We start from the raw sequence: 24088 nt of genomic DNA, 5'->3' as shown, positions 1-24088 counted from the left end.
GATGGGAGGATCACAGGTTCAAGGTCAGCCTGGGCAATGCAGCAAGACCCCAACTCAAAAACAAAAGGAAACAAACCTCACACACTAAAACAAAATGCAAAACAAAGTAAAAGGCTGGAGGTGAGTATGTGGAGGGCCTGTGCACTCTGTGAGCCCTGGTGGGGCCACTGACAGGAGGGAGGCTGGGTTCCCACCATACCTGCCTCGGGACAGCCCATCTGCCCCTCACTGGCACAAATTAACCTTGGAAGACAGAGACCCTGCTGTCTTGGGCCCCAAGTGTGTGAAGAGTGATGAAGATGTAGGGCGCAGGTGTCAGGCGGGCCTGGACTGGAGTCCTGGCTCCACTATTCATCCACTGCCTGGCCCTGGGCAAGTCACCCACGCCCCAAGCCCCACGTCCTCACCTATAGGATGAGACAGTAACAGGACCATTTGTAAGACTGAGGGCCCTGTGCAAGATGACCCCAGTGCCCTGCTAGTGCCAGTCTGCAGCAGGCACTGAGATCAGCTACAGAGGCCTATGTCCACCTGGACGCACCCAGGCACGGGTCTGGGCAGCAACCACAGCTCTCCGGAGGACCCCTGGGGTCAGAGAGTGACCACAATGGGGCCGGGTGGGCCCAGAGCCTGAGGAGGTGCGTTCCCCAGCTGAACCTCACTGCCACTAGCCCTCCTCTCTGCACCAGCAAAGCCTAGAGCAGTGGAATCTGGGCAAGAATGGACACTGCACGGGGCCGCCCAGCGGCAGTGAGGGACACCTCACCTCGTACTCCTGGGAGAACTTGAGGCCATCGTTGGCTTTGAGGCGCTCGATGTTGTCGGCCAGGTCGGTGATGGGGATGGGTGGGTGGTCTCGCATACCTGGGGAGGCAGGGCACATGGCAGCAGTCACTGTGCGGCCTGGGAGGGTGTGGAGACAGCCCAGCGTGTGTGTGCACAGGTGAACATGTGTGACCATGGAGCACTTAGCACTGGAGACAGTATGGAGACGGCAGCGCATGCGGCGGCGGGGCAGGGAGCACACAGGGGCTGGGGGTGGGAGGGGGCAGGTGTGTGTGCCGTGAGCACATGGAAGCATGTCCAGGTGGACATGGTGCTGAGTAGGGGCACCAGGGCTCTGCCTGGCAGGTCCACTCCAGAGGAACAAGAGGCATCCTCCCTCCCAGGCTGGGGCTGTGAGCCCAGGTCGGCTGCAGCTGCAGGACAGAGTCTGGGATCCCACACCTGCCTGGGGACAGCCCTCCTGCCCCACACTGGCAAAAGTCACCGAGTATGTAGATGGAGTCATCACCAAGTACAGAGACAATGGCAGTGATGCAGAGGAACACAGGAAGAGCAGAGATGGGGGCAAAACGTGGACACGAAGACAGGAGACAGGAAGCAGGAAGGTGTTGAGAGGGAGAGCGGAGGTGAGAGGGGCGGGGAGGCGGGAGGGAAAAGCCGGATAGGAAGAGAGGAGGGGAGGATGGAGGTGGGGGCACAGGAAAGGGGGGAAGCACAAGGAAGAGGGAGGCAACGAGGGGAAAGAGTAGAGGAGTAGAAACAGACACCAAAGCCAAAGTTTCCCCAAACACGGAAACTTTGAAAACTAACTTGAGATATTCGGGCAACTGGGGGCACTGGAACCTGCAGAGAAAACAAACCAAAAACAGCAGGGTTTGCTTGAGCCCATCAACCTGTCTGGTCGCACGGCTAGGATCAGACACAGCGCAGGGCGAGGAGCCGGGCGGTGTGCAGGGACAACAGGAAGCGAGGGGCCAGGCCCTGGGACTGCAGCCACCTTTGTCCCCTTGTCTCCCACCAATGCAGATATGAGCCCCACGGACCTAGGTTGCCTCTCAAGGCTCTTTTATGAGCAAATATGAAGTGTAAACCAACCCTTGTCCTGTGTGGTATCAAAATTTGGCCTTGGCTATTTTTAGATGATTTCCACATTGGAAGCGAGAAATCCTTTAAGGGTCTCACACCCCTCTCCGCTCTTCCTCCACACATTCTTGTCCTTACCACTGCACCCTTCACACCTGGCCCATGGAAAGGGTTTCTCCACATTCTCCTTCACTACCCCTCAAATCCCAGAAATCCTGCAACAAGGCTGCCACAGGCCCTGCACGTTCCCGCTGCCACAGCCGGCGGCACTTCCTCCTGGGTGGCCCACCGCTCTGCATCTTCTGGTTCCTCACGTGCAGCTCTCCCGGCCCAGCTTCAGGGACAGTGCTCCCTGTGCCCCGCTCTGTCAGGCTGCTCTGCCTTAACGCTGCACCAATCTTCCTGGGCTACTTCTTCCCACTCCTGGCCTGGAAAAGCCCATGACCCCCACCTGCCTGGCAGCACCTCCCACACGAGTGGTTTTTGCCTGGAGGCCAGCACAGACCCTGTACGGACTTAAGCTGAGCCCTGCTTGCCCCTCGCTTCCGTCATGCTTCCTATGTCTGTCCCTTCTTTCTGTCCCAGCTGCCACTTTCTACCTACTTGGCAGCCTTGTCCCCTCTCCTGATTTCTCCTCCTTCAATTCAGTGTTCTCACGGCAGCCAGAGTAAGATTCTTACAGCTCAGTTCGGACCTTCCTACTCCCTTAGTGTAGACCTTAGTGTCTCCCTGGGTGAATTCCCAACCCCCGCATCCCCCCAACAGGAGCTCTGCCTACACCTCCGGTCACTTCTTGGCTCCAATGCTGCAGCCACGCTGAAGGGCTCATAACTCAATGCTTATGCAGTGCCTCCACCCAAGGAGCCTCTTCCCATCTCCTTCCTTGAATACTGTTCGCATAAGTGGCACCCCTCCCAGAGCAGGCTTTTCTGCCCTCTGGTGCCACCAGCCTGATGCCTGGATTCCTCAAAGATTCAATCACGCTGATTGCAACAACCCGCTAGGTCTGCCTGGCATGCTGTCTCTCAGGACACACGCCTTTGGGGCTCAGTCACCATGTTGTGAGGAAGCCCAGGCCACATGAAGAGGTCTTATGTGGATGGCCCAGCTGACAGCCCTACTAGGCTCCCAGATGACTCATCAACTACTGGCCACTTGAATGAACCAGTCTTTACCATCCAGGGGTTGGCAGACTCCCTATGAAAGACCACAGAGTAGCTATTTTAGGCTTTGCCAACATCGATATCTATTGCACCTACTTAAGTCTGCCTTTGCAGCATACACATACACAGAAATGAATGGGGGTGGCTCAGTTCCAGGAAAGCTTTATTTACAAATGCAGGTGGTGGGCTGTATTTGGCCACAAGCCATAGTTTTCCAACCTCTGGTTTAAAAGATCCTAGCTCCCAGCCTCTGAGTCTTCCAGCTGAGGGCCCAGACATTCTGGAACAGAGATGCTGCTCCTGCTGCGCCCTGTCTGAATTCCTGACTCTCAAAAACTGAGAGATAATACATAATTATTACTGTTTTACATCACTAAGCTTTGGTGTAATTTGATATGTGGCAAGACCCAGCTCCTACGTACATAAACCCACTGTGTGTGCGCGCGTTAGTTCACTCATTCACTCCCGTAAGTGTTCAAAATCTCAGACACTCAACAACCTACTGGGTGCTGAATCAAGAAGGGAGTGAAGGAGACACAGCTCCTGGTGCCACAGAGCTCAGAGATGGTGGCTGAGGCAACTTCAGCCTTCTGTGAGCAGTATCACAATGGGGGTAATGGCTTTGGGAGTTGAAAGATACCCAAGCCCAAGTGGGGGCTTCTCCCAGGAGCTGAGGTCCGAGTTGTATCACCAGCGGAGGAGTGTCATTTGAGGCAGAAAAACAGTTGGACAGCACAGGAAAGTGGCTGCAGAGAAAGGGCAGGCACCAAGCCTTGAGCTGGGGGCCCTGTCCCTGCACGGCAGACTCGGAACTGGCCTCCGGGAGGGCCAGGTGTGGGCCCCTCGTGCCCCACAGCTGCCTGGTGGGGCACTTCTCACTGCAGCATGCCTCTTTTGTGTGGAGGGTCATGTTGTGGTGGGGACCTGTCTCTGGAGGCTCCCGCTAGCCCACATGCAGAGACCTTGACCCAAGGCACACGGGCTAATAGGCAGTTCTGTTGCCCTGAGGGGATACTCAGCTCAGGGAGCCTGTCTAGCTGTTGGATACGGAGCTCTGAGTCATTTCAGTCCCAAGAGAAGCACAAAAAAGAAGGAAAGCAGCAATAAATGGGGGCATGCAGCTGGGGTCCTTCAGTGGGGAGGCAGGACCTGCAGAACACAGCCTCCGGCCTGACTAGGCCAGAGGAAAGCAGGCCAAGGAGCGCCCTACCTGGGGTCTGGTAGTTGAGCCTCCTCATCTCCACAGGGTCGGAGGAGTGGGCCAGCAGGGAGTCCTTCAGCCCAATCGACTGCTCATCCTTTGATGATGGCGAATGGGTCCTTTTCCTACAGAGACAGAGAACGGCTGGTGGGAACCTAAGGTCCGAGCCAAAGCCAGCTGGCTGCCACCAAGCCCCATGTCTATAGCTGTGCCCCTGCCACCACCCCACCTCATCCTGGAGTCTGAGCATGGAGGAGCCAGGGCAGAGCAGCCTCAGTGTGACAGAACACAGGGTAGGAATGGAGAAGGGACACAGCAGTAGTGTAGAGCGGACGGAAGGAGCAGTGCTGAGGGGGAAGGGGTTGCAGAGGCCAGTGGTTCCTTTGGACAGGAGCCAGGTCACTGCTGGGCAGTGGCTGCTATCCCTAAGACTGCCACAGCACAGGCAGCAGAAACCACCAGGAATAAACATGCAAGTAACACAGAAAATACACAAACACCATGGGGCACTGGGACCCAACTGTCTGGATCTTGAGTTATAAGGGTCAATGCTTAGAGCAGCAGGGCAGGGACTAAGAAGGCATCACCCCAGCCAGGCAGAGTCCTCTCTTACTGGCTTCTGCTCCCCCATCTAGAAGGATGAGGTCAGATGGACTACAGGAGTGATGGTGAGCCTCTTAGAGCTTTCAATGATAACAGCCAGCCAGCTGTGGCACATGTGCCATGGGTTCACCACCACTGGATTACAGGTTCCAGCTGCTGAACAACACCCCGAGTTGCTTGTGGTCTGTGCACATATGCCAGGAAAGGAACTTGTGAGCATGCTCCAGTATGTGTATGTCAGATGGTCTCTTGCAGCAACTGGAAAATTTCCTGGAGAGGTGGGAGCCTGGGGAGGGTTCTGGCGAGCTCTGTGGACTCAAGGGAACATCTACAGAGGGTCCAGAGTTGAACACTCAGGAGAGCACACAGCCTGGCCCTCGTGCCCATGAGGACTCGTAACGAACTGGAAAGCCTGCAGTGCTGACCGGAAGATTTGCTGCTTAAAGTCACAGGCCAGAAGGCTTCCAGTCAGAGCACCGTCCCTCCCTGCTGGCCCGAGGTGCACAGGGATAAGTAGTAGAGGGGGAGGTGTGTGAACAGAGAAGGAATGACTCCTACCTTTCTTGTTTACTAGGTCCCGAAAGACAGGCAAGGACAGAAGAAAGGAATGGTCATTGTTTCTACCACGCGCTTGGCCCTCACATTGACACGGGGGCACGGTGGGACCCTTCCAAGGTACCCACATTCAGGGCTGAGAGGGTATAGGGGCAGGGCCCACCCACAGGTCTGTCCACCCTGCCTCCAGGTGGGAGTGCTGCCTGGTTGGCAGGGGAGAGGTGGCACAGCAGAGACAGGTGCTCCTGTGGAGTTGTGTCAGGCACACAGACCGGCATGTGCTTGCCTGCTAGGTGCTCTGTGGCATGCTTGTGTGTTTGGCCCTGCGCTGGGAGCTGGACACTCAGCACACTTGGCTGCAGGCCCAGCATGAATCCAATGGAACATTCTGGGGTGGATATAGTGCTGTGCTAAGTGGTGGGGGCCAGAGAAAGGATGAAGACGCAGCTGCCAAGACGGTGTAGAAGGGAGAGCTGCAGAATAGAGGAAGACTCAGCTTCCACCTGCCTGGGAACTGCCCTAGTTCCCCACAGTGATGTCAAAGACGGAGCAGGGACCATACTATACAGGCCCTGCTGTCAGGCTGAAGAGGTTGGGCTTCACACTGGGAGTCATCAAAAGGTTTTACAGCGAAGTTGATAAAGTTAAGTCTCCAGATAACACTTTGGAGGCTGTGAGGTAGACAGATAGGAAGGGGAAGCTCGGCAGCCTCAGTCAGGTGGCTGCAACTACCCAAGAAGGGAGGACTCAGCGTTAGAGATACAGAGGCCCAGACAGCTGTGAATGTGCGGGGTATAATGGGACTTCAGTGATGGTCTGCTGAGTGAGTATTTGTGGAATGTGGGCCTGCAGTGAGGTCTACACCTCTCTAGGCCTAAGCAGGAGACTGAGGCTGGGGACAGCTAGGAATAGTGGCAGAAAGGAGTGCCTAAGCTAGGGGACCAGGAGAAGATGGGTGTCTGGACGCTAACGAGACAGACATGCTCACACCCATAAAAACAGACAGATGTACCTAGGAATGCACATCAAACAGCTCTTTAGGAAGCCTGGCCCCTCTATACCCAGGCTGACACACAGAGGTTTTCCCATCAGACCAACACGCATGCACATGCAGACACGCACACACACTCCTGCTGGTCCTGGCTTTCACGGTGCCCATGGGCCAGCTGGGAGGGCTGCACTTACACCTTACATTACTGTGCCAGACAGGGCCCAAGAAGAGAGGCAGGTGCTGTCCCCCCGAGCCCTAAACACAGCACTCACCTCTTAAACAGGAGGATGGCGATGACAATGAGGATGATAAGGATGACCGCCAGGACGGGGCCTGTCACCCACAGCATCTCAGGTTCCTCCTGCTGCTGTGCTGGTGTCACCTGGACTACGATCTCATCCGAGTAGGGGCTGGAGGCATAGCGCTTCTGCGGCCCAGTGGGGGAACAGCACAGGATGTAAGCTCAGTGTGGGACCCCCTCATCTTCCACCTAGAGCCCCTGGAAAGAGGGCTTTGGGGCTGGGTTACACGGGGCTGGCCTGGGCCTGGTCTCCCAAATCCTAAGAGCCAGACCTGAGGATGGTCAGCGAGTTTGGGTCCCTGGGACCAAATCAGGTCCTGCCTTTTGAATCCTGGGGCCTAATGTCTTAGGATATGTAATATAGGTCTTAGGAGCTGCCCCAGGGTGGGGATCTTGGAGTCCCTGATGCAGGCCTGGGGTCTCCTGGTATTTGAGACTAGGTTTGTGTTGGGTCAGGTCTGGGGTCTCGGGGTGCTGAGTGCCAAGCTAGCTCAGGCAGACCTGGTCCATAGGTTCCTTCAAGGATGCGAGCACAAAGCACTGGTAACTCAGGTCTGGAGAGAGGGGCTGGTTGTAGAAGCCCTGGTAGGTCTTCTTGTCCCCCAGAGTGAAGGTCTCAGGGAGCACATCCAATTGAGCTGCAACATAGGGCTTCAGCCGGTCTGTCTGCCGCCGTCGCCGTCGCCGTCGCCGCGCCACTTCACGCTGCTCAATGGCCTCCAGAAGCTGGGAGAACAGAGCATGGAGTCACACAGGGCCTTGGTGCGTGTTGCCCGGGGCTGTGGTCTGGGACATTACCTTCCATGTCAGGGACCCAAGGATGGTCTGCGTACTGCCCCACAGAATAATGCCAGCATGGCAATACCACTCTCCCACTGTCCTGTGAGAAGGCTTATGGGAAAATTCATCCTAACTAGAGGCAGTTTCCACCCTCCCTATGAGGACAGAGATGCCACACATTCCAGGAGGCTCACTCCAGCCCCTCCACGCCTCTGTCCAAGAGACTCTTGTAAGTCCACAGGGCCTGGCCTCTCCAGTGCTACAAATATATCTCCACTGCTGCCCACCCCAGGGGACTCTCACCAGGCACCTCCGGGAATTCTCTATAAGCCCTCCAGGAGTTCTCTAAATGTTCCCAGGGGTTCCCCTCAGAGTCCCTCTCTCCAGGGAGAGAGCAGGCTGCCAGCCAGAGCAGCCAGGAGAGTGATATCAATTGGGGGTCCACTGGGGCAACACTCAGAGCAAGTCAGCTACTGCAGACTATTGCCAGGTGCTGTCATTGGAGCTAGCCGCCTCCCCAGGCACCTCGTCCAGCTCCAGTTCCTCAGGTGTGCTCCATCTCGGTGCCAGCACGGTCCCACTCACACGGTCAATGGGCACCACCACAATGTAGAACCACCTAGGTGGGCAGAGCAGGAATCAGGACTGCCGACGCCAGCAGCCTCAGTCCCAGCCCTTACCCAGCCTCCTCCGCATACCTGACCAGTGAGGGGTCCTGCACAGGGGGCATGGAGAGGGTGAAGCGCCCGTCTTCTATGTAGGCCGAGGCAGGCAGGGGCTTGTGCGGCAGGATGTCTGGGGCTGTGCGGATGGACACAAGGTGCTGCAGGCCCCCCGCACTGTTGCCACGGTTCATCAGCACAAATGAGTACTCCGTGTTAGGCTGCAGGTCTGAGATCAGCTTGCGCATCGAATGCCCGTCTACCTCTACACTCTGCCCGTTGTACAAAATCTGCAGGGAATGGGAAGAGTGTATGGCAAGGCCTCTCCACGAGGTTCCTGAACATGGGTCTGTAGGCACAGCACGAGCACAGGAAGGCCTAGGTCACAGACACACGCACGTGTGGGCTGCAACTGGAATGACAGCGCCCAGCAGGCGGTACCAGTGTTGATCTGGGCTGGCTGTGGCCCTCACCCACCTTGAAGGGTACAGCTGACTTGTAGGAGTCAGGGACCTCCCAGCTGAGCAGCACAGATGTCTTCATTGCAGCGGCCACACGGAAGTTCTTGGCAAACACTATGGAGGCATAAACAAAGAGTCAGCTAAGGCCGAGGCAGAGTGAGTTGGTGGGAGGAGGAGACAATGGTCAGGGCACAAGGTGCTGAGGATGGCTACAGAGAGCCAAGCATCCCCACTCCCAGCCAGCTCCAGATCACTGTCCCACTCCCAGGCTAAGCTCTTCCACAATGAACCCTGAAGAGGGTGGGGATGGCACCACATCCACAGCCAGAATGTCCAGAAGATTGTGGATAAAAGCTTGAGCTCGAGACACCAGATTGGAGAGCCCAAAGGTCAGGGAGCCCTAGTCATGAGAAGCATGTGGCCACATCTCACAGCATGGAGGAGCATGTTCACTAGGGGTGAGTGGGCTGTGGCCCTAAGAGATTAGTGCCACACACCAAAGATCAGTAGGCTGCACACCCAAGAATGGTGATGCAGTCCTAAGAAATAAATAGGGCAAGGTCACAAGAGACTGGAAGGTCACACAACAGAGGTCAGTAGGTCAAAGGACAGCAAAAGTCAAGGGTCACACACCCAAGAACATGGTGCCTGTTCACTAGAGGTTAGTGCTCACAGTCATGAGATTGAAGGGTCACACAGCAGAGGCTGGTGGATCACGGCTGCCAGAGCAGAAGTCCCCAGGCGCAGCCACGCTTGGGCGGGCACTGGCACGCCTGCAGCACACACCTTGCTCCACAGGCATGGTCCGGGACTGGATGCTGGGGCTGAGTGGGCCGGCGCCTTTGCTGGTTTGCGCGCGGACCTTGATGTCGTAAGTGGTGTCCGGCTTGAGGCCAGAGAGTGTAAGGTGGGTATCGGCAGTGACGTTCTGCAGCTCCTGCTGGCTGTTGATGTCACGGTACACCACAGTGTAATTCGTGATACGCCCGTTCCTCTCAGCTAGCACTGGTGGGTCCCAAGCCAGCTCCGTGGTAGATGTCGTCAGTCCTGTCACTTGCAGGTTTTGGGGGAAGCCACTGGGCACATCCTCAGGGGTCGTGATCTCCTTCTCAAACTCCTCACCTGGGCCAGCCCGGTTCTTGGCAGCAAGCCGAAAGACGTATGTGGCCCCCTTGTGTAGGCCAGTGACTGTAAAGTGCTGGTCATCCTTGCCAAAATCTATGATGTTGGGCTGTGTCTCATCGGCCCGGCGGTACTGCAACCGATAGCCCAGCAGCTCACCGGGCAGCTCCTTGGGTGGGTGCCACTGAAGCAGCGCAGTGTTCATGGCTGTGGTGCTGACCATCATGGTGGGCCGGCCTGGGACTAAACAACCACGCAGGAGGCTCTCACGCTGCCCTGCCCCTGCCCCCCCTCAGCTCTGTCCCTGACCCCTCACTCACCTGCCCCTGTTGTGGTAACGATTTTGGGCTTGCTTCGGGCACCATCCCCCTTGGTAGTGTAGGCAGCAACGGTGACGGAGTAGGTGGTCTCTGGGGTGAGGCCGCTGATGGTGGTTTCCTGGAGGGGAGGAGGGGCCATTTCCCATCACAGTGTGTAGGAAGGGGCCACACTGGTCAGCCGCCTCAGGACCCCACCCTGCAGCGGTCTCCCAGGCACACAGGGCCACAGGTCTTAGGAGGCAGGGCTGTGCCATGCTGGAGTCTGCTGCAGGCGGGGCAGCCAGGTGGGATGTGGGCTGCGAAGACCCGCACATCCGAGAGCTGCAGGCCTGAGGCAAAAGCGCTTTCTTCCTTTCAGAGAAGAACAAAGGGCCACACTGTTTCCTTTACTCCATTGTGCTGTGAACAACACCTCCTGAGATCCCTGCCCACACTTACACATTGGACACAGAGGCTCACAGGCACCCAGCACCTTGCATGGCTCTTGGCACGCACATGCAGACTGCAGCTGCTCCTGAACGAGCAGGTGAAGGGCCACTTGTGGATACTAATGTAAACACAGACAAATTCGGAGCAGGAGTGGAGGGGTGGGCCAGGGCGCCACTCTACAGGTCAGGACCATGGCTCCACCCTACTTGTCAGGACCATGGCTGACCACCACTAAGGCCACTGACTGAGAATGTCCATAGCCCAGAGCACCTCCTGAGATCAGGAAGGAGTGGGGGAGAAGAGGAGGACAAAGAACCCCTCACACCCGAAGAAGGTACTTTCTGCCTGTTCCCACTGATGCCTGAGCGATCAGCCAGAGCACGTCCTCTGCCCTGGCAGATCCCGCCCATACACCATTTCCAGCGAAGGCATCATTTCAGGACATGCGGAAATACACCACGGGAGGCCAAGCCACGACACAGGGAGAGGACAGTGGGAAGAAGGGAAGGGATCACCGTGCAGTGGGAGCAGGGCTGTCACCACCAACCCTGGTGTCCCTCCAGCTCAAGCCTTGGACAGGGTCACTACAGCTGCCAACAACCCCTCTAAGCCCTGCTCCTGCCCCAGCTGGAGGGTCTGCCAGGGCTGGGGTTCCAGCAGCACCAATGCTGAACCCATCTCTCTATAGACTCTTCTCCCAGCTTGGGCCCTGAGCAGGTGATTTTTCACTCCAGGGATCAATAAGGCCTAATGATCAAGATTGGATTTAACTCCATCGCTGTCTGGCCAGAGCAGGGGCCAGGAGCGGGTCGATCATGAACATTGGCCTCAAATTGCTGCTCGACAGGCAAGAACTAAGGATTAGAGGAAACGCCAATCGCTGCTCAGCTTGGTACTGGCGTCTAAACGCCAATTTTCTCCGGATGTGGCTGGTGCCCTGTGGATCTTGGCAACACAGGCTGGGAGGAAAGAAGGGAGAGGGGGAGTGTCCCACGAGCCCAGCCTGACCCAATCCTGCCCGCGCTTGCACACCTGTTACTTACATAGTCCTCGGACTCCTCTGGCCGCCACTGACCATGGGAGAGGGAGAGAAAGGGAGACAGGAAGGTGAAGGACTCTGGCTGGGAGAGGACCTGGCTCACGGAGGACAGATGGAGGGACTAGACTGCTAAAGTGTCCATGGGGTAACAAATCAGCACAACTTCCTGTGAAGGATCGGAGCCCCTGCCTCACTGAGCACCAGTCCCAAGGCCAAGGAGAGTAAGGAGACAGGCTGAGGGAGAGGGTCATCTGAGAGCAGTGACAGAGCGAATGCCAGCCAAGCAGAGGTGCTGTGGGAGAGGCTGTGGGTGTGGGGATGGGCCTGACAGCACAGGGAGAGGACAGGGCAGCTGTTGAGGGGTGAGGGGTACCACACACCCTGGTCTGCCCAGGACAGCTTATCTAGATCTAAGCTTGTCCTGGTATGATTAGTTAGTGTCTCTTTTCAATCTCAAAAGTATCAGCTGGGACAACAAATTAGCCCCCTGGGTATGAGGAGTCTTCTAGAACACAAGAGCTGCACTGTGGCTGGGACAGGCTGGCTAGCAAGACTATGAGGATCATGAGTGCCTAGGCCAGAGACTGGGCCTTGCCCCATGGGCACAAGGCGCACCCTACACCTGTTCCCTCATGGGCGTACCTAAAAATCAAGCTAGGAAGGCCAGTTTCAGGGCGGGCAGTGTTGCTATATCCTGGTAAACTCAGGTCCCTGGTGTGTGCAGGTAGTTGGACAGGTAGGGGGCTCCATTCTGAGCCCTGTGGCTCTGGAGGGCTCATGGCTGGTTGGGGAACTACAGAGACAAAAGTGGCCCATGTCAGCTCCAGGGCAGGGGAAGATTTGGGGTCCTTTAGTCCAGCTGCCCTTAGAGCTGGCCAGCCTCTGTCTCCTGGCCCCAGTGACGGAGTGGCTCAAGTTCATCATGTTCTGGCAAGCTCTGCTGCAAACTATTTGGAACAGAATATGGGAAGAGGCTATTTACGTCCCTACTACCCACAGCCACACTGCAGGGTGGAGCTGGGTTCAGCCCTGGTAGTTTCCTTGCTTGTGGGGAACATCAGAGCTGTGCAAGCCAGGCCTGGGTAGGGGGTTCTCACAGAGCACCACTCCTGTGTTACAAGCAGAGCAAGAGAGGAGAAAGACAAAATGCAACAGAGTAGAGAGGGAGGCAAGGCAGGAGCTGGATGAGAGGAGAGAGGAGGAAGAGAGAGGCTGAGCTAGACAAAACTAGAGCAGTGAGAAGGAAGAAGGACTGGAAGGAGACAGGGAGAGGGAGTCAAGACTCCCTAAGAAACGTGGTAAGCCAGGAGCTGAGCACGGAGCTCAGTAGCAAAGCACCTGCCTGGCACTTGCAGGACTCTGGGTTCGATCTCAGCACCACAAGTAAAAAGGCTTTTTTTTTTTAAAAAAAAAAAAAAAAAAAAAAAGAACAGTGACAAGCCTAGAGGCAGCATGGGAAGAGACAGGCCTGACTGACACCGAAGGGTGGGGGCCAAGGGGGCCCTGGGCTGAGCAGATGGTGCCACTGGGCGGAGGACAGGCTGTGGTGCCCTTGACAGAGAAGCACAGGGGACAACTGGGCCCTGTGGCCTGGCTGGGGACTGGGCCCCATCTGTTTTCCTACTGACTTAGAGCAGAACGACCCAGTCCCCAAGCTCTGTTGTCAGCGGCCTCCCTGGAGCTTGGGCTGTAGTGCACTCCCCACCAAGGACACGAGGCTAGAGGGTAGTGTGCCTGATCCTTTGGCCTGGCTCCCTTTGAAAAAGTTCAGGACCAGAAGGGGGCACCTGAAGTGGCTTCCCTGGAACCCCACTGGCTGCAGCTGTGGCGCTAGCCCCTGGAATGGGAGGGACCAAGGGATCCCATTCCTGGGATGTTTCTGGGTGGGTGTGTCCGCTGAGGCTCCAGGAGGAGCCCTGGACTCACCCCTGCCCCAGGAATGCAGGTGGCACACACCCTGTGCCTCCACTCCTGAGCCCTCAGTACTGGGCATGCTGAGAGGAGGACAAGGGCACCCTCGGGGCAAAAAGGAATTTTGCTTCAGGAGGTTGAGCCCAGCGAGAGGCCTGAAGGCTCCAGTGTTATGTGGGTGCCCCTGCCCCTTAACACAGCCCATAGGAAATGGGGTACATGCTTGCACTTCTGTTTCCAACCCATGGAAGGGTAAGAAGCTAGACTGGGACTCCGGAGGCCCAGGCCCTTTCCCTTGGGATTGCTCAACATTGGCCCCTGAAGATCCCCAGCTCCGCTTCTGGCCCGGAGAAACTGAGAGCAGACCACACCAGGCGCTCTGACTCTTGAGCAGAATACTGTGGAAGGGAGCTCGCAAGACCAATTGGAGCCCTTTCCTAAGGGCATGGAAACTTACTTGCCTTACCCAAGTTCAATCACACACTTGCTGCGCAATTCTGGCCACTCTATGACCTCTTAAGTGCTTATCTGAATAACAAGGCAGTGATCAGAATACCCCAGGGGCCTCACCCCAAGCTCACTAGCTGAACTACCCCAGGGAAGACAAGCTCCCAGTGTGGAGTACTAGAGGGGAGGCCTAAGCAGAGCCCTCTGCTTGGCTATTCACAGAGCTCGACACCAGGGCGTGGGCCTCAGGCTGAAGAGGATGAAGACACAGTCCCTGTCTGCTTCTGGCTGTGGCAGGACCACTGGTCAGCACAGCACTGCCTGGGAGAAAAGCAGATCTCAAAGGCCCAGCCCAGTTTCTCCAGTGAACATGCTTCCTACAAACTATGAAGCCGGGGCCTGCATTGTGTGGTACGGGGCCCTTGGTCTGTGAAGACAGAACCCCTCACTGAGCGGTGGTGACTGAGGTGAGACTCCCAACAGGCTGGTCTGCTACCATGGGAGACAGGGCTGGCAAGGCCTGGCTGGGCGACATAAAATAGGGCAGCCCAGAAAGGAAAGGAAGCATCCCTTTAACTTGGCTCTCCCCACAGATCCCAGTGCCTCCACCTCCCACATAGCAGGCCTCTCTGGTGTCAGTACCAGAAGTCAGCGCACACCGCTCTGGGACACCGCTCCCCCCACCACCATGCAACAGCACACCTGGGCCTCGGCCAGCATGACGTCCTGGATGATGGGTGCGCCTCGCGGTTCACCATTCTCCAACCGAACATAGGTGACCTGGTAGCCGCGGATCTGACCGTGTTGCTTGCTGGGGACAGGCAGCTTCCAGGACACATGCACAGCAGTGGAGTTCAGCGGTTCCACCTCCACCTTCCGCGGTGGCCCACTGGGCACTGGGGGCCAGGGAGAGAGGGAAGTCAGGCCTGATGGAATTGATCCTGGCGCAGCCGAGCACAGCAAACTTCAAGGCCTTGCCTCTGCACCCCACGCCCCTGGGAAAGGCCCTGTCCCAAGTGAGGAACCCGCTGTCTGCCTGACACAGGGAAGAGCCCAGGAGCAGCCCTGCCAACTCCTCCAGCAGGCCCAGCTCCCTTGGTGAAGAGGGCAGACCCGGGGGACCAGGTGGGGGCAAGCCCTACCCTGTCTTCCAGGCCCTATGTACCAATGTCCAGCTAAGGCAGAGACTGGAGAATCTTCTGCACCCCAATCTTCCTAGTTTTGACCTTTCAAATCTTAGGTGGGGTTGCTCCTGCTTTTTAAGGATTAAGCTGTCCTGAGACAGCCCGAAGGCTGGGCCTTTCACACAGGGGATGTCCCACTGTGATGTCCCATTGCTCCCCAGTGTGGGGAGTCTGCGTCAGAAGACGAGTCTGCCTGGGCTCGTCCCGTACGCCGAGACTGGTGTGTGGGGCGGCCGGCCTGCCTCCCTGCCCCTGCCCCTCCACACGCCACGGCCGCCTACCGTCCTCGTCGGTGCGCACCAGCACCGGGCTGCTCTCAGGGCCGGGCCCCACGTCTGTGTGTGCCCGCACCCACACCCGGTACTCGGTCCACTTCTCCAGGCCCACCAGGTCCCAGCTGGAATGCTCGCGGCTGATGCCATCCACCACATGCCGCCTGCGGTCCTCGCCGTCCACTGCCTCATAGGCCACGGAGTACTGGGTGATGACGCCATTGCGGCTGTCGGCCGGCGGCGGGACCCAACTTACCCGGACCGTAGTGGAGCCCGTGCTCACACACGTCACCTTCTGGGGAGGGGCGGAGGGGGCTGGGGAAGACAAATGGGGGGAAGGCAGGCAGATGGAGGGTGGGGATCACAGGCACGGTGACCAAGTCACAGTGGACTGGAGACTCAGCCAGGCAGGCTTCCCCAAGTGCCAAAGCAGCCATCGCAGAGTCCCTACAGGCATGCTGGCACCACTGCCACCCGACAGCCTCGCTCCTATGAACCACAGGTTCTCTCTCCCTCTCCCTCGCTTTCTCTCACACAGGCACAAACACATGTATGGAGTTTAATAGTGTCTCTCCCACATATATGCCACCTTGCACAGAACACACAGTTCTCAGATACACACAGATCAGAATGTTCTGAGGACAAGGCGCCCAAAGGCCTCTTTTGGTGGAAGGCTGCCTTGACTTGTACCTGCCTGGACAGGGTCTCTGTGCCTGAGCTCAGGCAGCCGGGGCCAGACACAAAGGTGGCCTGTGGCCCCTGAGGTTTGAGGAGAATGCACCCAATAGAGGGTACAGACCCTCTGGGAGTCATGCAGCAGACATGTGCTCTTTGTGGCCAGTGCCATTCCCAGTCCCCGTGCCTAGGGAAGACGTGGCTGCCAATGCAGGGGTTCCTCTCCACTCAAGTTCTGCCACCATCCTCTGGCTGGGTGACCTCAGCACACACCTGGACTCACTGGCCCCAGGGCTCCTCATCTCCGGGACTTCCTCCTCCCTGCAAGGCTGTGGTCATACCCTGTACGGTGCCACTGCTGGACACGACGCGACCTTCAAAACTGTGGCCTCCTACCTTCCCCCCAGACCCCTACCCCTTGTTCTAGCTCAGCTACTCCCAGCCCCCAGAACTACTACTTTCAGTCTTTGGGACAATCACCTATCCACTCTGATCCTCACTGTCCTTAATCTTCAGCCTCAACTCCGAAGTCTAGCAGCTGCCACTCTCACCACACCCCACTCTCACCTGCTCTTGTCATCTCTGCCTGGCCTACACCAAGCAGCGAGTCTGATTCTCTGCCTTCTCCCATGTGGCACTGGGGAGGTGAGAAAAGCCTCCCTGGGAAAGCCGCCTCCAGGGTCCCCTCTGGGGCCTCCATGCTACCTGCCAGTGCCCACTCGCCACAAATCTCCACCTGCCACTGTACAGGGGGCACTTGGCCTCTTCTATACTCCCTACACCTCTGGCTCTCTGGAACCCCCAGCACACGACCCTGTGTCCCGCGTAGCAGAGAAAACCCAGCCTCTCTGGCAGCTCCCTCTATCTCGTTACCAAACCCACCTTCCTACCTGCATCTGTACGGATCCTCTCCCAAGAACGGCAAGCCCCACTGCCCTGCTCAGGACGATCTCCCTCACATCCACGCTCCTCCCCCACCCCATCTCCCAAGCCTCTACCAGTTCTCCTCCTCGCCATGCTTCCCATTTTACCTGACTGACTCTACAACAGCACCTAAATATGTTCACCATTTTCACACCTTAAAAGAAAACCCCGCCTACACTACCACTGCCCTTGCCAGCTACAGTGGTGGCTCGCACAGCTGGGCAGACAGATTCTGAGCCTGCTGTCCTCCCTTCTCACCTCCTGCATGGCCTACCATGCCACCACAACTCCTGCCCAGGTCCACCCCTCACTAGGTCCAATGGGAAGGCCTGTGGCCCTGCTCCTGACCATTCCACGTCTGCAGCCTCTCAAAACCTCCATCTCCCAGATACTCTCCCTTCTCCTGGACTTCCTCCATCTCTGGCACCTGAGATCTTCCTCCACATACCCCTGCTTCGAGAGCACAAGACATCTTGAACCTGGGCCTATCTGCTCCTTACGCCTGCTGCCACCCTTTCCCAGTCCAGAGGGCAGCACTAGTCTCTAAGCCTCACACTCCAGAAACAAGATGCACTTCTGCTACCCTCTCATCAGAACCCGCTTCCCACTCCATTCCCAAGTCCCAAACTTAGGACCACCTCATCGGTGACAGCGTCCTTGGTCTAGACCGCTGCAAAGCTTCCTAGAGGTCTCCTGCTTCCTCCAGGGCTGCCCTGTTTGTTCTCAGAGATTACAGCCAGCTCTCAGGCCCTTGGCCCTGACTGCTGCAGCTGTTCCCACGGTGCTGCCTGCTGCTTGCCCCTGACCACAGGCCTCGAGCCTCTGGAGAGGTGGGTGCATATCCCAGCCTCCGGGCCTGCAGACTCCCTGCCTGAGGCCTCTGTGCCTCATGGACCTACTCCCTTATCCAGCTGGCTCCTACCCTTGCTTTGGGCCTCAGGGACGCGTCATCTCCCCAAGGCAGATCTCTTTGACTCTTGACTAGAGGAGGCTCGTTGGATTCCATCCCACCCCGAACAAATCTAATTTGAAGCTCATTTGGGTAATCACAGGTGTCCTCTGTCTGCTCCACCTGACTGCAGGTGCTGGTGTGCATAGGCCATGTCATCTGCTAATGCTGCCAGTCCTGCACTGTACCCAGGAACATGGCAGATGCTTCTAGAATGAAACCATGCACACAAGGGCACAGGCAGCCTCTGGATATCACCACTCCAGGCCAACAGTCCCACATCACACGGTCTTCACCAACACTGCCACGTGTACGTCATCACCTGGGGTCACCAGCCAGTCACACCCACAGCCACACTATCAAACAGCTTCACGACAGTGGCCCATGTGGTTGTGTGATCACAAATAGGTCACCTAGCATCACATACAGTCATACACACAATCTGTCATCTGCTGAGCTACAACTCAAGTCCTAGAGTCACCACCAGAGATGGCAGCCACACCGAGACACACTGACATCTGTAGGTGCTACACGGCCTGGTGGGCAGGTGCCGTCACGCATGTTCACTGGAGGGGCCATATACACAGCCACAGATCTCACACACAGAATACAGCAGCATACAGTGTCACCCAGTGGTCACACCATGCACGTGGGGCCACACGCAGGGCAGAGGCATGCTCCAGCACACAGTCCCAGCCCCACAGTTCTGCCGAGTGCACGGCTCACATGTAAAATCTGTGGTGTTACGGAGGGGATGTGGGTGATGAGGGAGATGAGATGCAGGGCTACAGGGAAGGAAGAAGCCGCCAAAGCAGGTCTGGGACATGGCAGGCCCACCAAGTCACTGTGTGACCCAGTGTAACGGGGATGGAGGACGGAGATGAGCCACAGACACAACTTACCTGGGCAGGGGGTGGGGAAGGGGGCTGGGCAGGGAGCAGGGAGAGCAGATGCCGTCTGGACACAGACTGGGGGAACTTACCTGTCCCTTTCTTGGGGTCCAGACTCAGAGGCCAAACCACAGGCCAGTGTGAGACCCAGTAGACCTGACCACCCACCTAGCTGAGGCGGAAGGTGCATATCCCACCCCAGGGGACACAGGCAGTGGCCTCAGGGAATACTTACTAGACTGTGCTGTGCGGGCCTCTATGGTGGGGGTGAAGACACCCACCCCCATGTCGGAGCGGGCGGCCAGCTGGAAGCGGTACAGTGTGTCAGGCTTCAAGTCCTCCAGGGTGTAGGAGGAGGTGGGGTCGAAGGTCACCTTGTGCTGGAAGAGCAGGAAGCACTCGGTGACTACTCTGACCTCAAAGGCCGCTTAGAAGTCGTTCCCCACACAGGCTGTGGCCTGCCTCAAGGACCCACCATGGCTCCAGGATACGCTCCCCACAAGGTCAGGTGGACCTCACGAGGAACATGCAAACCAGCTCACCGCCCAATGCACCACAGACCACATAGGACATGGAAGTTACTAGGCACACATGGCCCCAGGGGTACTTCACAGCTGTGCCAGTGTGGAGTGAGCCACAATGGACACTAGGAACTCTGCCCCCAGCATTGGGGTTGGGAGCAAAGACTACAGAACCATGAGGGTCACGTGAGTCACAAAACTCCAAGGAAAAATCCTAAAGGCTGTGCCCACACAAACCATAGAATCCACAAAAGCCTGCCTGGGTGAGCCCATCGCAGACCCTCTGGGACCAGGAGGACCCCAGTCGTCCTTCACTTCTCCAGCCCACGGCTCACCTGCTGCCCTTCATCCTCTGCTGCCCAGTACACCAGCTCATATTTGATGATCCGCTCCTGTGGCGGCAGCAGCCATGACAGCTGGATCCTGGTGTCTGACTCAGCCTCGGCCTGGAAGTCTGCAGGCTGTGCGGGAACTACAATAGCCACACCAGGCACTGTCAGCACCAACACACCCTAAGGCCAGGGTCGTCCAGGTCAAGGAGATGCCACTCTCCCACCCTCATCCTACATCCACGGTGACCATGCAGCTATGGAACACAGTGTCCTCCTCTGAGCTCCCAAGCCCTGGGCCTCAGGGAGGAGGAGAGGCTCTACCACAGCCTGATGACCCTCACAAACTCTGCTGCTGGCAGTGCCTGGCAGCCCACCTACCTCCCTGCTGCGTCTTGACCTGGATGGTGGGGCTGGGTGGGCCATCGCCCACGGCGGTGAAGGCAAGCACACGAAGGCTGTAGGTGATGCCAGGCAGCAGGCTACCCACGGTGGTGAGGAGCCCCGCGTCAGTGTTGTGCTTGTGCCAGGCACTCAGAGGGCGACGAGAGTCTGGGGTGTAATAGACACGGTATCCCCGCACCATGCCATTGGGCTCCTCGGGGGGCTCCCACTGTACCAGCATGGTGCTGGCACTCAGCATGCGGGCCTGCACTCGGCGCGGAGGGCTGGAGGGTGCCTGTTCTCCAGTGCGTGCCCTCACCGCCTCACTGGGAGGCCCGCGCCCAATGCTATTTACTGCCAGCACTCGAAAGACGTATTCTGAGAAAGGGCTGAGACCACCAATGCTGTAGCGGGTGGTGGCCACACCGTCCACCTCCTGGAAGGGACCCTCTGGGCCAGCTGCACGGTACTGGATGCCGTAGTAGGACACAGGCTCTGAGTTCCCAGAGTCCCAGGTCAGGGTGACGCTGGTGGCAGTTGTCTCTGTCACTATAAGATCAATCGGTGGCTTCGGGAGAGCTGTGGACAAAGTGGAGGACTCAGGGCTGCCTGAGGTCATGACCCCAGGAGCCAATCTTAGTAAGAGAACCTGGGGTGGCTGCCAAAGTATGGCTGACAACCATGCCATTTTGAAGAATGGCCTGAAGACTTTATGATGACTTCCAGGGGCATGTGGCACCAGAAGAAAAGCACCCAGAGTAAGTGGCAGAGACACAGCTCAATCCTGCCCATTTTATAGCGAGAACAGGTAATAGGCAAGAAGAGAAGCTATTCCTGAGGCACTGGTTCTGGGGTTCAAGGATCTCATGCTCTGGATTGAATTGAAGGTGAAGAAGTCCCCGGATCCACATTCAGTCAACAACTACTGACAGCCCACTGAGTGCGAGGCATTGATTGTACCAGGGACACAACATCACTTGATGACATCCCTGCCCTCATGGAGCTTATAATCCAGTGAGAGAATCAGTAAATGAGCTGGTAATAATCATGTGCAATGACAGTAGGAGGAAGGACCTGAGATCCAGAAAAATCCATGGAATCTTCATGGATGGGGTTATAGGGAGGGAAAGTCTTACAAGGCAAGGCCTAAGGAGAAGATGGAGCCAGCAACAGCAGGGCTGGGTGGGGAGCAAAGGAAGGTGAGAAGCATGTGTGTCTATGCAACCTCAGTGGATGCATAGGGTGGTGGCCAGCAGCCCAGGAGGACCACAGTGAAAATCCTCCTCTGTACCTTCAGAGCAAAGGGAGCAATAAAAGCTCTCTTGACCTTTCTTAAAAGGGACTAGCTGAGCATGGTGATGCACACCTGTAAACCCAGAACTTTGGAGGCTGAGGCAGGAGTACTGCCTAAGATTGAGGCCCGCTTGGGTTATGTAGTGAAGTAAAAGCCAGCCTGAGCTGCACAGTGAGACCTTGTTTCAAAAAAAAAACAAAAAAAGAATAAATAAATGACCAGTAAAAATCTGGGCATGAGGATTTAAACTAAAAAAAAGAAAAGAAGAATGACAAGACACTTAAACAAGATGCAACCCCATATATTCTGTTCACCTATGGCAAACCCAGGGGGCAGTGAAGTGGAACAATCCAAAAACCACCCACCTGGCCTCTTAGAAGTGTTAACAACAAAGCAATTCAATGAGGCTCTAGAAAAAACTCAAATCAGAAATAATTTCTCAGATAACTACGGAGATGGTGTCCACAGTGAAAAGCATACTCAGTGATTCTAGAGCAGATACAGAAAAAAACATAGAGGAGCTTAAGATAATTATGGAAGCCATGAAGCACAGGCAAGAAATGGAATCCTTAAGGCAGATTCAAGCAGATTATCAGGGGAATAAAAATTCCATTCAAAGTATCCACAGCAGATTAAACCATGTGAAGACAGGCTTGTGGGTAGCTATCATAGAAAGAAAGATTCCTTAAAAATAGCAAGGGACCATGAGAAATCAATACAGCAGCTGCTAGATGAGGCAAAGATTAACTTAAGATTGATTGGAGTCAATGAAAAAGCAGGACACTGCACAAATGATATAAAAAAAAACTGTTCATAGACATCATGGCAGAAAGCTTCCCTGGTAGGGAAAAAGAATTTGACATACAGTTAACGAGGCATATAGAACTCCAATTAGCCATGATCAAATAAAAGCTCTAGCCAGGCATATCATAGTCAAAATTCCAGAAATACACTTCAAGAATAGCATCTTAAAAGTTGTTAGGGAAAAGAAACAGATCACCTATAAAGGAGAGCCCATCAGACTCACAGTGGACTCCTCAGCACAGACCCTAAAGTAGACCTTGGAGTGAGGTATTTCAAGTTCAAAAGGAAAACAACCTTCCACCCAGATAGATGTACCCAGAAAAATTATCTTGCAAAACTGATGGAGAAATAAGATACTTCCATGACAAAGAATACCTGAGGAAATTTATGACTACCAAACCAGCACTCCAAGATATTTTGAAGGACATTCTAGAAAGACATAACAAGGACTGCAACGCAATGAACCCAAACAGAAGGAACCCACCAGGCAAGGTAAACGAACACAGGAAGGGAAAGGAGAGGGAGCCAGCAACAGGGAAATAACATGACAAGGATAAGTCAAAACATATTAGCTATAACCCATCCATGTTAATGGTCTCAATTCACCAATCAAAAGACACAGACTGGCAGAATGGATCAAGAAGCAAGATCCAACAATAGGCTGCATACAAGAAACACATTTAATTAAAAAAGAAATTCATAGATTGAAAGTCAAAGGATGGAAAACAATACTGCATGCAACAGGAACCCACAAAAAAGTAAGGATAGCTATTTTCTTTGCAGAAAAGTGAATTTAAGCCAAGACTGATTAAGAGAGACAACGAAGGTCACTACATTCTTCTAAAGGGAACAATCCAAGAGGAAGAGATATCAATTATAAATATATATATGCAACAAATATCAATGCACACAACTGTATAAAACAAATATTAATGGACATGAAAAATCAGCTGTATTGGGGGATCTCAATACCCCACTGCCACAAAAGAAAAAAATCAACCAAACAAAAAATCAACAATGAAATATTAGAACTGAACCAAGCTTGTGAACAAATGGACTTAGTAGATGTCTATAGTGTTCCACCCACAACATCAGAATACACATTCTTCTCAGCTGCACATGGAACATTCTCTAAAATAGGCCACATACTAGTTCATAGAACATACTTAAGTAAATGCAAAGGAACTGAAATTATCCCACGCATATTATCAGACCGTAGGGCAATGAAATTGGAAATCAGTGGCAAACAAAAGAATCACAGGAACTTCATAAACACATGGAAATTAAATAGCACTCTCCTGAATAACCAATGGGTCACAGATGAAATTAAAGAAGAAATTAGACAGTTTCTACAATTAAGTGATAATGACAATACAACATACTAGAACTTCAGGGACACAAGGAAAGCAGTCCTAAGAGGGAAATTTATAGCAGTGAATACACACATCAGGAAAACAGAGCAAGCACTAATAGACAACTTAACGGTGAACCTCAAACTTCCAGAAAGAGAAGAGCAGGCTAAGCCAAAAGCTCCTATGAGGGAGGAAATTACATAGATCAGAGCAGAAATTAATGCACTGGGGACTAAGAAAACCATACAAAGAATCAATGAATTGAAGAGTTGGTTCTTTGAAAGATTAAATAAAATTGACAAACCCTTATCCAACCTTATCAAAAAAAGAAAGAAAAGACTCAAATCCATGCAATTAGAAATGAAAAGGGTGAAATCACAGTGGACTATGCCAAAATCCAGAAGATCATTTGTACCCACCTGGAAAACTTGTATTTTAATAAGATGGAAAATGCAGGAGAAATGGGCAGATTCATAGATATATATGAATTACCAAAGCTGAATCAAGAAGATATAAAAATCCTAAATAAACCAGTATCAATCAATGAAATCAAAGATGTAATTAAAAACCCACCAACAAAGAAAAGCCCAGGCCCTGACAGATTCACTGCTGCATTCTTCAAGAAATTTAGAGAAGACCTAACACCACTATTTCTC

General features: G+C 54.9%; 1 protein-coding gene across 5 annotated transcripts in view; it reads right to left on the bottom strand.

The window, feature by feature from the left end:
- The window catches only part of Ptprf (protein tyrosine phosphatase, receptor type, F), an 89082-nt gene that overhangs the window by 8658 nt on the left and 56336 nt on the right, over window positions 1–24088 (bottom strand). The window contains exons 9-24 of one of the 5 annotated variants that reach the window (XM_005410662.2): window positions 19980–20561; window positions 19605–19741; window positions 18984–19128; window positions 15320–15625; window positions 14557–14750; window positions 11501–11527; window positions 10029–10146; window positions 9373–9951; window positions 8603–8700; window positions 8162–8415; window positions 7989–8082; window positions 7185–7409; window positions 6655–6809; window positions 4243–4358; window positions 1597–1629; window positions 767–864 (exon numbers count right to left, since the gene is read on the bottom strand). In XM_005410662.2, coding sequence (XP_005410719.1) covers window positions 767–864; window positions 1597–1629; window positions 4243–4358; window positions 6655–6809; window positions 7185–7409; window positions 7989–8082; window positions 8162–8415; window positions 8603–8700; window positions 9373–9951; window positions 10029–10146; window positions 11501–11527; window positions 14557–14750; window positions 15320–15625; window positions 18984–19128; window positions 19605–19741; window positions 19980–20561 — 3161 coding nt within the window. The remainder of the gene's footprint in view (window positions 1–766; window positions 865–1596; window positions 1630–4242; window positions 4359–6654; window positions 6810–7184; window positions 7410–7988; window positions 8083–8161; window positions 8416–8602; window positions 8701–9372; window positions 9952–10028; window positions 10147–11500; window positions 11528–14556; window positions 14751–15319; window positions 15626–18983; window positions 19129–19604; window positions 19742–19979; window positions 20562–24088) is intronic. The other 4 variants (XM_005410670.2, XM_005410663.2, XM_005410664.2 and 1 more) reach the window with 4 other exon arrangements.

The sequence above is a fragment of the Chinchilla lanigera genome, unplaced genomic scaffold (assembly GCF_000276665.1).
Source record: "Chinchilla lanigera isolate Chin_1 unplaced genomic scaffold, ChiLan1.0 scaffold00136, whole genome shotgun sequence".
NCBI classification, from domain to species: Eukaryota; Metazoa; Chordata; class Mammalia; order Rodentia; family Chinchillidae; genus Chinchilla; species Chinchilla lanigera.
This window is presented reverse-complemented; position numbering and strand designations above follow the sequence as displayed.